Source organism: Pelobates fuscus, chromosome 3, assembly GCF_036172605.1.
Source record: "Pelobates fuscus isolate aPelFus1 chromosome 3, aPelFus1.pri, whole genome shotgun sequence".
Classification (NCBI taxonomy): domain Eukaryota; kingdom Metazoa; phylum Chordata; class Amphibia; order Anura; family Pelobatidae; genus Pelobates; species Pelobates fuscus.
In genome coordinates, this window is record NC_086319.1 from 418,005,859 (window position 1) to 418,019,454 (window position 13,596).

General features: G+C 42.9%; 1 protein-coding gene across 2 annotated transcripts in view; it reads right to left on the reverse strand.

The window, feature by feature from the left end:
- Positions 1–402: 402 nt before the first annotated feature.
- Positions 403–13,596, reverse strand: part of LOC134603618 (protein INCA1-like) — a 108,317-nt gene continuing 95,123 nt past the window's right edge. For both annotated transcript variants that reach the window (XM_063449763.1, XM_063449764.1), the window contains exon 7: positions 403–913. In XM_063449763.1, coding sequence (XP_063305833.1) covers positions 794–913 — 120 coding nt within the window. In that variant the 3' untranslated portion in view covers positions 403–793. The remainder of the gene's footprint in view (positions 914–13,596) is intronic.

Below are 13,596 nucleotides of genomic sequence, written 5' to 3' on the forward strand. Positions count from 1 at the left end.
AAGGCATTGAGAATTCTGATGTCATCGGCTGAATGCGCATGCGCGGCAAGAGCCGCGCGCGCATTCAGCTAGTCCATAGGAAAGCAGAGGGAGGAGTCCCAGTGCTGAGGGAGCCCGGCGCTGGAAAAAAAGGTAAGGGATTAACCCCTTCCTCACCCTTCAGCGCAGCGGGAGTGGGACCCTGAGGGTGGGGGAACACTCAGGGCACTATAGTGCCAGGAAAAAGAGTTTGTTTTCCTGGCACTATAGTGGTCCTTTAATAGTTGTTTATCAGGCATTGAGAAACCTGCTGAAAATATAAACAGTGACTGCAATCCCCCCCTACCTCCACAGACATTCATATTCTATGCCTGTCAGACATTGATAACACGTAGTAATAGCCATTGACCAACACAAATGGAATTAATTTAAAATAGTTTTATCTTTATTTCAAACAACATCAGTAATGTGTGAAAGGTTAAACGTGATGGACTTGTCTTTTTCAACCTGTACTCTCACGTTACAATGAGACTGAAGCAAGGTGCATATATAATTATAACTTACATACAATCACTTTATTAAACTTGTGTTAACCTAGTTAACAAGTGTTTAGAATTATATAACTTCTCTGAATAATGTTTTAAAACACTTTACTAATCCAACTAGTGTTTAAAATCATATAAGTTGTCTAATATTTAAACCTGTGTAACAAGTCTAACTAGCGGTTATAAATGTATAACTAGTCTAACTAGTGGTTAGTAGACATGCTGACGTGGCTGCAATAAAAAATGTTAGTAGTGGGGTGAGCGTCTGATTATTCCTCATCCAAAAATTCACACAACCAATGTGTGTCCGGACTCCCAGCCATATTTTCGTCGTCAAGCCACGGGCTGCTCGGAGTGTCTCGCGCAGGGCTCAGCCATGGAAAAGTGTCCTGCACATAAGAAACGGTTTATAGCATTCTAACATACAATTTACTGAATCGTACTCTGTTTAACGGAAAAGCGTTATTTTTTTATATTATACTTTTATTCAAAATGATCTAAAATGCAAGTCTACTAGATATACAAAAAATATATGCTACATTCCTAAAAACAAAAAAGAATTGCTTCTGCGTAAAACATCTTCAAATTTTACTCTTATATAATTCTTAAAATTTGTTCAATAACTGGCTGCTACCCCTTTTCTCATGAAACTAATTTGGGCAGCTGAAATGTTTGCAGTCGGTCAAAACTTTACCCCGGTGGCGATTCGGCTATGCTAAACGGATCTGAGCGCTATTTGGACAACTTTCATGCTCAGATCCGGGCTATCCATGGATATCATGCGTGTAGGGTTTCCTATCTGTTTTACATGTGTTTTGAGGCGTTTTACTGTAAAATGTTGTACCTCTACTGCCTGGGATATAAGTGTGTGTACTTTTGTGTGTACAGAGACACCGGGGCGGGGTTACTATTGTAATGTACAACACCCCATTCTGGGGGTCTGTGTACATAAGCAGGCAACTTGGCCTTAATAAAACAGTCCTTCTTGAACCCAATACAACTGGTTGCGTCCAATATATTGGGGGAATTTCTATACAGAGTGGGAGAGCTATAATCACTTCCAAGCACATCAGGAACTTGCACTAGTGGAGGAAGTCAGGAACGGCGACACTAGCCTTGCAACCCTTGACACTGGTGTAAGAAGCGGGATCCTCCATACAACCAGGGCCAGGTGCTAACAATTATGATGGGCCTAATTATAGAATTGTATCCACAGAAAACATTAAAACAGTCATAACTCCCAATCGTCATGTATCTGGTGGAGAGGGTGCTGGAAGCAAACTCACAGGATATCGCTTTAAGAAAACACATGCCCTATGCTAATGTCTTGCATTCATCTTTCAAGTAAATCCATACCCCCTAACAGCAGTATCTGGTGAAGCAGGATTTCGTGGGCGAGGTAAAAGCCCAAAGGGGCAAACATGCCCCAAAAACTCTGCCCGAGGAATTAGGTCAGTCTGGCATGAATACATGTCAGGCTGCCTGCCAATCATGCAGGCTGGCCAACTAAGAGCATACAATGCAGACAGCACCCTGAGTTTGGCATAAATTAATCTAATGATGCACTTGATCCATGCTTTGTAAGGATTCTCTTCTAGCACTCACTTATCCACTCCTCTCCTTACCTGTACTAGCAGGCAGAAGCTCCTTTTACACAGTCGGGGACAGAGAAAATGTGTATGTTGTGAATTTTGAAGAAAGGGAACATGCCACAGAGTTAGACTGAAGTAGCAAGAGCATTTGCATAGTTCGCAAAGTCATCTTTACCTTAACTGATTTCATTGTCAGACAGTCCACACTTTTTTGTTTCCCTACATCCACATTTGAAGAGTTTTGTTGCAATGGGCCTATTTTATGGGCATGGGCCTGGAGCTTCAGCTCCATCAGCCTCTATGTTAATCCGGTCCTGCATACAACACAAGTCCAGCAAAAGGTTCTAACGGAAAAAACAGCAACAAGGATGGCGGAAAGCTAAAGACAACTAACTGTAGTAGCCCTACAGGAACTACTGACTGAGAAGGAACAAGATCCAGCGGGGATGAAGAAACCCGAGCTAATTTTGGCCATGGTAAACCTTGACCAAGAGGAATCGCCCAGCCCACCCGGCAACCCAGCACACCAGACCGCACCAGATGAGCTCTCCAGATGGGTTAGGGAACGATTAGCCTTCTATAGCCCAAACCCCCCTCCTGAAATGGTGGGCTGGATCATGGAGGCGGCAGAGAGGGAGCAAGCTGAAGAACTGGCCATTAGCCGAGCCAAAGCTATGGCTGGTATACCCGAAGACATGCGGTCTCGCCAAAGCTCTGGCTCCAGCAGCAGCCTCAAAGTCATACATCAGTCCTTTAAAACCTTCGATGATAAAGTTGGGGACATTCACAGATTCATATAAGACTTTTAACGACAGTGGAAACTACACCACGTGGAACCTCACGAATGGGTCCCCATCTTGGTCTGAAAACTAACTGGCTGAGCTGCAGAGACATATCGTGCCATTCCTGAAAAATGGAGCCGAAATTACCCAGAAGTAAAAAAGCAACTTCTGGCCTGATATGCTATCACCAAATTAATCGAGCCGCACAAAATTGGCTTAAAGCGGCACTGTCATGCCGAACTTACCTTTCCCCAATCAATTCCTCTTCTTTCCCTCCCTCAGGATCTGTTCTTCATTTCTTCCTGTCTGCTCTAGTTTTCTTTAAAACTTAAGAAAAAGTGACTACGCAGTGACCAGTGGGGGAGCAAAGTGTGCTTGTTTTCCGGTGGTCACAGCAATTTTCCCATGATTCTTAGTATTAGTAAATAATCTAAGTAATTTTTACTGAGTATTAGTAAATGTGTCTGAAAGACCAATTCAGGTCTTTAAGCCTTTTAGTAGATAACTCCCTAATTCCCACGGTATCAGGGAGCTATCTACTAAGCGGCTGCAAGATGCAGCCGCGGCAATGAATAGGATCGGAGTTTCATTCATTCGGATGAAATTCCGATACGAACAAAGTCCTGAATTGCATTCTAACACAAATGGAGAAACTGTTAGACCGGACGCCAGCAAAACTGCCGAATTGCGTTCTGACAGGAAGCATAGCGGGAACAGGAAGGAAAGGATTGTGGGAAAATTGTTGTGACCACCGGAAACGAAGTACACTTTGCTCCTCCGCTGGTCACTGCGTAGCAAACCTCCATAAGTGAAATAGTCCCTACTTTTTCTTACGTTTTAAAGAAACTTAGAGCAGACAGGAAGAAATTAAGAACAGATCCTGAGGGAGGGAGAGAAGAGGAATCGATTGGGGAAAGGTAAGTTCAGCATGACAGTGCCGCTTTAAGTGGTGCGAGGCGAGGCATTCAACAGGCTGATTTCAAAACTATCAGGCCCCAATACTGCTGTAAGAAAGTCTGATACCCGCCCTCTCATCTGATCTCAGTAACCTCCTCCTTTGGTCTTATGCAATGGTCCAATTTAGCAACCCATACAGCAGGAAACACTCTTGATCTTGCCTTCACCAACCTCTGTACTGCTTCTAATCTCTCCAAAATTCCTTTTCCTCTATCTGACCATCATCTGCTGACTTTTGACATCGGCATACCTAAGACCCAACTGACTTAGACCTCCAATGTCTTGACCTAGAGCATTTCTCCACTAATCTCCAAACTCTCCTTTTACCTATCTCAAACCTCACCTGTCCTAGCTCCTGTCAAACCTCCTTCTACAATTCCACCCTCTCCTCTCAACTAGACATCACGGCACCTCCTACATTTAAACACAGCAAGCGCTCCCAACAACAACCTTGGCACACAAAGCTCACTCGATACCTCCAAAAATGCTCCAGAACTGTGTGTCTGACTTTCTCCACTATAAATTTATGCTGCGCTCATACAGCTTGGCTCTTTCCTCTGCAAAAGTAAATTACTTCAGTACCCTCATAACCACACTCTACCGCGAACCCAAACAACTATTTCACACATTTAACTCTCTTCTTCGCCCTATTGTTCCTCCTCCTCCACCCACTAACTTGACTGCCTCAGACTTTGTAGAGATCTTGCCAGTGAAGTGAGTTGCAATCAGGGAAGAGATCTCTCATCTTTCTTCTTCCCCTTACAATACTTCCCCTAACCTCACTCCCTCTGCTGTTCTATGTTCATTCACACCCGCTACAGCGGAAGAGGTTTCTACTGTGCTCCAGTCCTCCCGGCCCCACCACCTGCTCCCTAGATGCAATTCCCTCACATTTCATCCATGCTCTGTCTTCTTTCTTTCACTACCTCTCACTATAATTTTCAACCTCTCTCTCATCTCTGGCATATTTTCATCGACCTTCAAACATGCAACTATAACCCCAATTCTGAAGAAGCCCAACCTTGACCCTAACTCCCCATCCAACAGCATGTGGACTGGGAAAGCTACCTACCACATTTCCTATTTACCTACAGAGAAGTACCCCAAGAGTCTTCTGGATTCTCCCCTTTTAAAATATTATACAGAAGTAGAGTCCATGGACCCTTTGATATACTACGGGAATACTGGGAAGGGAAATGTAACCCCAAAGAGACACCCACCATCACCTATGTGGTGCAGCTTTGAAAAAAACTTGAATACTTAATGGGGTTAGCCCATGAGAATCTATGGGCTGCACAGACATGACAAAAAACCCACTATGACCAACGCACCAAGCCCCAGGAATTCACAGTAGGGCAGCGGGTCCTCATGATACGACCCACTAGGCAGAATAAGTTGCAGGCTGCCTGGGAAGGACCCTATGAGGTCGTACAACAAAGTGGGGATACTGCCTACTTGATAGCCAAGGGTGCCCAAGGACAGACCCGACACTTAAAGAGCAATCCCAACCTACTAGCCGAAACCCGGAATGGCAACGACCTAGGTTCAACTAGGAGCTTAGCTTAATCCCAAAGAACAGTCACAAATCCGAGCAGTCATGCAGCAACAACCCCACTTGTTCTCCGCTCAGTCTGGCGCTACCACGTTGGCCCTTCATGCAGTCGAGACCCCCTGCCAGGCTCCCCTCCACCAACCCACCTATAGGGTGTCCGAGAAGAGATGCAAGCCCTCTGCCTTATAGAATCTTCCCACAGCCCCTTGGTCTCTTCCGTAGTGTTAGTGTCTAAAAAGGGCGGAACCACCCGGTTCTGTGTCAACTATAGGCAGCTCAACGAAGACTACTACTGATGCCTACCCCATGCCCAGGGTAGATGAGCTCCTCGACCCCCTCTTTAGCGCTACTTGGGTCTCCACCCTCGACATGAGCAGAGGGCAGATTACCCTAACTGACGAAGCAATGCCCAAATAGACCTTCATCACCCTGTTTGGATGGTTCCAATGTAAGGTCATGCCGTTCGGGATGAAGAATGCCCCCACTACCTTCACGAGGTTAGTAGACCAACTACTCAAATGACTACAGAATTTTGCATGTGCCTACATCGATGATATAGCTATCTTCAGTGATTCTTGGGGAGAGCAACATCGGAGTACGGTCCTGAGTAGAATTAGACCGGCAGGGATGACCATATAACCCGACAAATGACAAATAGGGATGGCCGAAGTTCAATACTTAGGACACCGAGTCGGGAGTTAGAAACAGCGCCCAGAGCCTGCAAAGATAGAGGTCATTCTCAACTGGCCCATAGCCCAAACCAAGAAGCAGGTATTAGCCTTCTTGGGGATGGCCGTGTACTTCCACAAGTTCGTTCCCCACTATAGTGAGACTGCCAAGCCCCTGATGGATCTGACTAAGAAATAGACATGCAATTCGTTTTGTTCCAAATGTCAATTCGAACGAATTTCGGACATTCGGATATTTCCAAAGTTCAGAAGCACAGTATTGCCGAAGTATTAATATACCTACAAAGTGGAAGAAAGAAGAATGTTACACTGTATACAAGTTTAAATAATAAGTATACAAAACATAGCCAGGATTCAGCTGTAAGCATTTGCAACACTTAAAACAATCAAGTAACACACATTCATATAAAATGTAAGTTACTTGGTCAGCCCACGGTATTAGGGAGCTATCTATTAAAAGGCTGAAAGACCTGAATTATTGATTTTTATTTAGCCTTTTTTGGGGCTGAAAAAAAGAAGATTTTAGAAAAAAAGAAAACATCAAATGGTAATTTTTTTTTTTTTTTACAGGTTCCTAGTTATTGGTCCCTATTCACTAATTTTAGGGTGAGGGGCGTAGGTAGGGGTTAATTCATTTTATTGGGAGGGGGGTGACTACGGGTTTGGGGACCCCTAGTCACCTGGGGGGGATTACATTTTTATTTAGGGCCCCCACCCACCGGTCAGGGGTGGGGGCTGCGGTGAGGACAATAGCTGTGCCCCCCTCTTATTTTACTTTAGGGAGGACAATAGGTCCCCCCTTCAGTTTAAAAGCCCCCACTCGCGCGGCACAGGAGGGGGGGGGGCACTTTTTTTTGTTTTTACAGTGAACAGCCACAGGCTGCTCACTGTTTAATAGACATGCCCCTACCGCGGTATAGCGAGTAGGGGCAGAATGGACTAATACTAAGTAATTTTTACTGAGTATTAGTAAATTTGGCTGAAATACCAATTTAGGTTTTTCAGCCTTTTTGTAGATAACTCCCTAATTCCCACGGTATTAGGGAGCTATCTACTAAGCGGCTGCAAGAGAAGTCCCAAAATTCTGAAGTGTCGAAGTTCCGGATTGCAGAAGTAACGTATTTCGGAATGCTGAACCTAACCGAATATTTTCCCCATGCACATCCCTACTAAGAAATCCCTACCCTGGACGGTCCTGTGGTCCCCCAAGTGCCAGCTTTTTCCACCATGAAAACTGCTCTAGAAAAAAACTCCTGTGCTAGTGGCTCCAAAGTTTTACAAGCATTTTCTAGTCCATACAGATGCTTTTCTGTACGGACTCGGAGCAGCATTAAGCCAGGTGAATAAGGACGGAGAGGAACACCCGGTAGCCTACCAAAGCTGAAAATTGATAGACCGGGAAGTATGTCAGAATATTTATATCGGGAGACATTTTGTGCTAAGATAGAAATTAAAAGGGTCTACTGCCAGTCACACTTAAAACAGAGCGGACTCCAATTTGGATCTTCAGGCTAAGAAGGACATAATTTCTTGCTATCTGTAACTAGCCTAACAAGGCTGGGTTTAGGAATGCGTTATATAAACAAAGGAATGAAGTCTCAGAAAGGATGGGGTTGGAATACAACCTAGAGAGACAAATGTATACATAATTATTATATATACATCTATACACATATTAAATACATATAATTATCAGTATTATAATAGTAAATGTTAATATAGACCATTCATGGATAAATATATTATTTAATTAATATTAGTTGAATAGAAAAATAATCCTACAACACAGCTTCACAAAAGGACCAGACACAAGAAAGCCAGATGTGAAGAAATTACCCTTTTATTCGGTATTTCTTCATGTTTCCCTTCTATTTCTTCATGTTTCCATTTGGTAGATGAAACTACCGAACAAAGACCACCCCCTGGCTCATTTAACTTCAAAACCGGCATCAATTAAACCCTCTACGTGTGTGGCCAGCGTTCGTACTACCGAACGTCACGTGGCTGAGAAAACCACGGCCATCTTTTATCATACGAACAAAGGCAGCGGGACTTGGTCGTCGAGTGTCTGGAACTAAAATCGGACACTCGACTTCCCGAACACCGGTCTCAATCATACGAACGCTGGAACTATATGTACCGATTAGCTAGAAGAGCGCTATTCGGTACGGTTGTGCATATGAATGAGGGGAACAATCGCTGCTAGGAGCCAAGGGAATCCATTTGGTACTTTTGTTCGTTTTTCTCCTTTTTCTAAAGTGACCGACAAAACCACCCAAACTTATGGAACTATTTTGGGCAGCCCACCCATGGTGAACCAGTCACAAAGGACTTCCATGGTTTCTGAGAACCCCTGAACTGATCTGGGTGAAATTTGAATATGTTAGCCCCGATCTGGGTGACCATCAGGGGACATATTATTTGTGGGGATACTCCATGTATAATGGGGTGTTCCAGATATTGGGGAAAACAGTTATTTTTCTGCCTGGAGATAATCAAGTCTGATAAAGTAATAACTTGATTATCTCCAGGGCTAGGGGAGGGAATTATATGTTTGTGCTGGGTGTGCTTTATGTTTTTACTGTACGGGCTTGGTTACATGTTGTCCCTCCCTGTGGGATGTCCCCTTGCATGGGGACTTGCATAAAAGCCTGTGTGTGTTAATTAAAGCCAGTTCATATTGTACCCTGCTTCTTGACTCCGGCTGTTATGTGGAATTCGTATGCTTTACTAAGGGAATTATCTAAGGGAAGCTATTGCTATTTCGTATGGATTTTGTCTATTGCAACTATCGAACGGAAAGCTATATATACTAGGCTCTGGCGGTTCGGGAGGAAACTACCGAAGGAAGTTTAAATACACTTGGTTTCCTTACACCAGACACTAGTGATAGATAACACGTGGTAATTAATTTTACTTTCTAAATCTTACAAGATCCCATTGTAAGCAAGGGGTGACATTAAGGTTTAAACGCGTCAGAAAATAGATTTAAATATATATATATTGCTGCCATGATGTCTGAGACCAGACCAGGAAAAACCAAAGAAAATGCTTTGAGTTATGCCGTCATAAAATAGATAAAGAAATTGCGTCAAAATCGTCATCAAAATTAGTTAATTCCTTCCTGGACAAGAAATTTTGGTGATGTAAGGGCGCCATCTGACCAAAATCTAGATGCTGGTCTGTGGGTTGGACACACCTTCAGTCTCCTATTGGCCTCATCAGATAATGACGTGCAGAGAGTCTGGCCCTTTAAAAAGTAAGGACAAAGGGAAGAGAGGGAGATGGAGAGAGATCCAGGAGAGATATTCAAGACACTCTGGGACTAACACTCAACTCTCATACTATTTGACTCAACTCGAGAAACACCTCCTAAACACTTAAAATTTTACTACAACTTTCTAACCAACACCACTTTCCTATTACTTACACACATCCTATACACATCCATCATACTTCCATTCAAGTTCCTAGGACTATCTAATCATCTGATGAGAACATCTACATAACTTGTTATTATGCTGGTTTTATTTAATTAATTTAAATTAATTACAATTTTACTAATAGCAGAAATATATGCCTGGATAAATTGGCTAGATTTCATAATGGAATGTTATAACCATATATTCTTTATTTAGCTAAGATTTCTAATTATTTACCAACAGGTTAGCATGCCACATTTATCCAGATGTATTGATTTGCTCTGAAATAAGATAGCCGAAATTTGTTTTTGTTTTTTTAACTCGGCGTATCTCATGTAAAGTAAAATCTGGTAGATTACTCTTATTGGATGGTTCCATGGAACGGTTAATAATATGAACATTGCATTAATTAAAATTGCAACAGAATAAGATATTATATGCCTAGGAGGATTCTAGCCAGCAGTGGAATAGTTAATCAGGATCTAACTGATAACCAAGATTTTACGACTTCTAGCTGCAAGCTGTGCATTCTGTTTTTAGTGTCTGAGATCGTTTACCTATCGTAAATTATGTTACATCTTGACAGTTGACGCTGTTAGCCGTTGTATTTGTGTAAAGCATTGCCGTATTGTATACTAATGTGATACCTAAATATTCACTGATTATTATCACGCATGTTACATATTATTTTATTATTATTGTCACAATAAATTATATTTTTATAAAAAAAATGTGTGATTTATTGTATGGAGTAAAATCCTCATAATAAGCATTCTCTAGGATCTAAGAGAATTAAAAATAGTGGGTAATTCTCGAGATATCAATTTTAATATCAAAATTAATTTAATAATTTCATTATAATTTTTATGAAAATATGTTTTATATTTTTGCCCCACAAATAGGATATGCAGCCATTGAAAAGGAGTGCCTGGCTCTGGTATGGGCACTCAAAAGGTTCCAACCATACCTCTACAGAAGAGAATTTACAGTCCTCACCAATCACAACCCCCTAGTTTTGCTAAATCGGGTGGCGGGGAATAATGGACATCTGCTACGTTGGAGCTTAGCACTCCAACCCTTTAATTTTACAATTCAATACTGGCGCGGGAAGGACAACCGAAATGCAGACGGATTGTCCCGGCAAGCAGATGTATAAAGCTACTATTATCAGCGGCCCACAGGCCTTCTGAGGGAGCCTTACTACCCTGGTGTGCTGCCCAATTATCCATTGTTTTATCTGTACCAATATCTTGAGCGCTGACCCATCTCTACCCTTTTTTTCCTTTGATACTTGTAAAACAATATTTACCCTCTTGGTTTAATATAGCTTATAGTTTACACTCCTGTTTTAAGTAGGAGTTGAAATAGCCTACTTTCAAGCAAACTCCAGTGAGCAAGCTCTGTGAGTCAGTATTGGGTTTATATTGGTGTAATTGGAGTACTTTGGCGCAGTGGTGGGCTGCATACATCTTGGCCATTTATGCATGTCTAAATCTCCAATGCTTTACATATATAGTACTTAGTTTTATCTCCTCTTGTTTTGCGTTGCATATCTTGTCTTGTTTTATTTTGTATTCCCAGTCCTTGTACAGTCCTGTCCTGCCCCTGTTCTGTTAATGTTTCCCTTGTGTATTGTGTACATGTTCTGGGTTTTGTTTTCTATCCTTCCCTGGTTCTGGGTTCTACTAGTTTTGTCAGGTTTCCTAGTTTGGTGCCTATTCTAGTCTTGCCTTGTTTTTAGTACTGGATACATCTCAGCATATCATCTGCTCCTCGCATCCGTATAAGCTGCAACAGGGTCTTGGTATGTGGCCGCATTAACGCTGGTGCTCAGCACCAGGCCCTACTTATCCACTACCACGCTGAAGACTACTCTGTCACGTATTCATCTGCACATAAAAATGTGATTAATGGCATTTACTCTTCTGACAGGAAAAGTTGTGCCGAGCAGCAATCAATCCACAGGAGAGTTAGTGCTAAGCAGCAATCATGCAAATGGGAACCTACAGCCAATTACAACCAATCGAATCCATAGGCAGGGTATTTAGGCCCAGTTCCTCTTGCTCAGTGCCTTGTCGTGGTTTCCCTTGTGGTTGTCCGAGAGTGCGTTATTGATTTTGGTTATTCTGGTTATTTGACTTTGGCATTGATTTTGACTTCCCTGTTTTCTGGCATCCCTGACCTCTGGCTTTCCTTTAGCGTTGTGTTCCTTTCTGTGTCCCCTGACCTCGGCTATTCCTAACTATTCTTTGGTACGTTAGTCCGGCCATTCTAAGGTCCGGTATACATTGCCTATCAGTCCTCTGTGTTACACAATTCTACGTGCTGGATCATACTGTAATCCTGACATCCTCATCAACTACATCAGGCACAGGGGTCCCAAGTTGTTAATAGGTGTTAACAAGCTCCAGGGTGGTCTGTGTTCATGCGGTTGTTCAGTAGACGAACCATACAATCCCAATTGCACAGAGCCTTTTACATTATTTTCCACAGGGTCCATAGTCTGTGGGCAGGAGGCTGGCAAGCAGGCTCCTCCAGGAGCTCGTGGCAAACTCAGGTAAAAAGGGGAATTTGCCACAGTATGTATGTATGAATGAATGTATGTCTCTGTATGAATGTGTCTGTATGCATGTATGTGTATGTATGCATATATGTCTCTGTATGCATGTATGTATATCTGTGTCTGTATGTCTGTGTTTGTAGGACAGTATACCTTGTCAGTAGTGATGTCGCAAACACAAAATTTTCGGTTCGCGAACGGCGAACAGGAACTTCCACAAACGTTCGCGAACCGGGCGAACCGCCATTGACTTCAATGGGCAGGCAAATTTTAAAACCCACAGGGACTCTTTCTGGCCACAATAGTGATGGAAAAGTTGTTTCAAAGGGACTAACACCTGGACTGTGGCATGCCGGAGGGGGATCCATGGCAAAACTCCCATGGAAAAGTACACAGTTGATGTAGAGTCTGGTTTTAATCCATAAAGGGCATAAATCACCTAACATTCCTAAATCACAATGGATTTGGATTGACACCTGACATATGACATATTGACACCTTGACATATGGATTGACACCTGTCCTCGGAGACCCTGATACACACTGACACAGAGCAGAATAGGGACTGTTCCCCCTACATAGGGTCACTTGGCAGATATGGATTGACACCTGTCCTCAGGGACCCTGATACACACTGGGGGGGGACCTACTGTCCTCACCCCCGGCCCCCACCCCTGCGCGGTGGGGGGGGGCCTTAAAAATAATGAAGGGGGGGGGACCTACTGTGTGGTGGGTGGGGGCCCTAAATAAAAATCCCCCCCCAATCAAAGGTGACTAGGGGTCCCCAAGCCCCTAGTCACCCACCCCCCCCCACCCCAAAAAAGTTACCCCCTACCTACCCCCTTCACCCTAAAAAATAGTGAAGGGGGAATAAAATAACTAACCTGTAAAGAAAAATTCAGCTTACCATTTGACGTCTTCTTTTTTCTAAAATATTCTTTTTTCAGCCCCAAAAAAGGCCAAATAAAATGCCATAAAAACCGATGCAATTAAAAAAACAACGCTTTCTGAGGGACAACTGGCAAATGGTCTCTACGGATGACACACTCCCCAAAAAGTCTTTAACCCCTTAAGGACACATGACGTGTGTGACACGTCATGATTCCCTTTTATTCCAGAAGTTTGGTCCTTAAGGGGTTAAAGAAGCTCCACTTATCTGTTTTAAGCGAAATAAGAATTTGAAAGACATGTTGGTGCAGACGGATCCAGTAAGGAGCTATACTAAAGCATCCAAGATTGTAAGTCGTGGGTGTGTGCATTGCCTCGGTTGTGTCACCTGTGGACATATGTTACAAGCTAAATATTGTAACCATCCACATACCAACAAAAGGTATGAAATTAGACACACGATTACGTGTAAAACATAATTCGTTGTGTATAAGTTGACATGCCCATGTGGACTTAACTATGTGGGAAAAACAGAGACCCCACTATGCGAAAGGATCTGAGGACATCGCTCGACTGGCTTACAGGGACGGTGTTTTAGATAAGCCGGTAGCAAAACATTTTTTGTTAAAC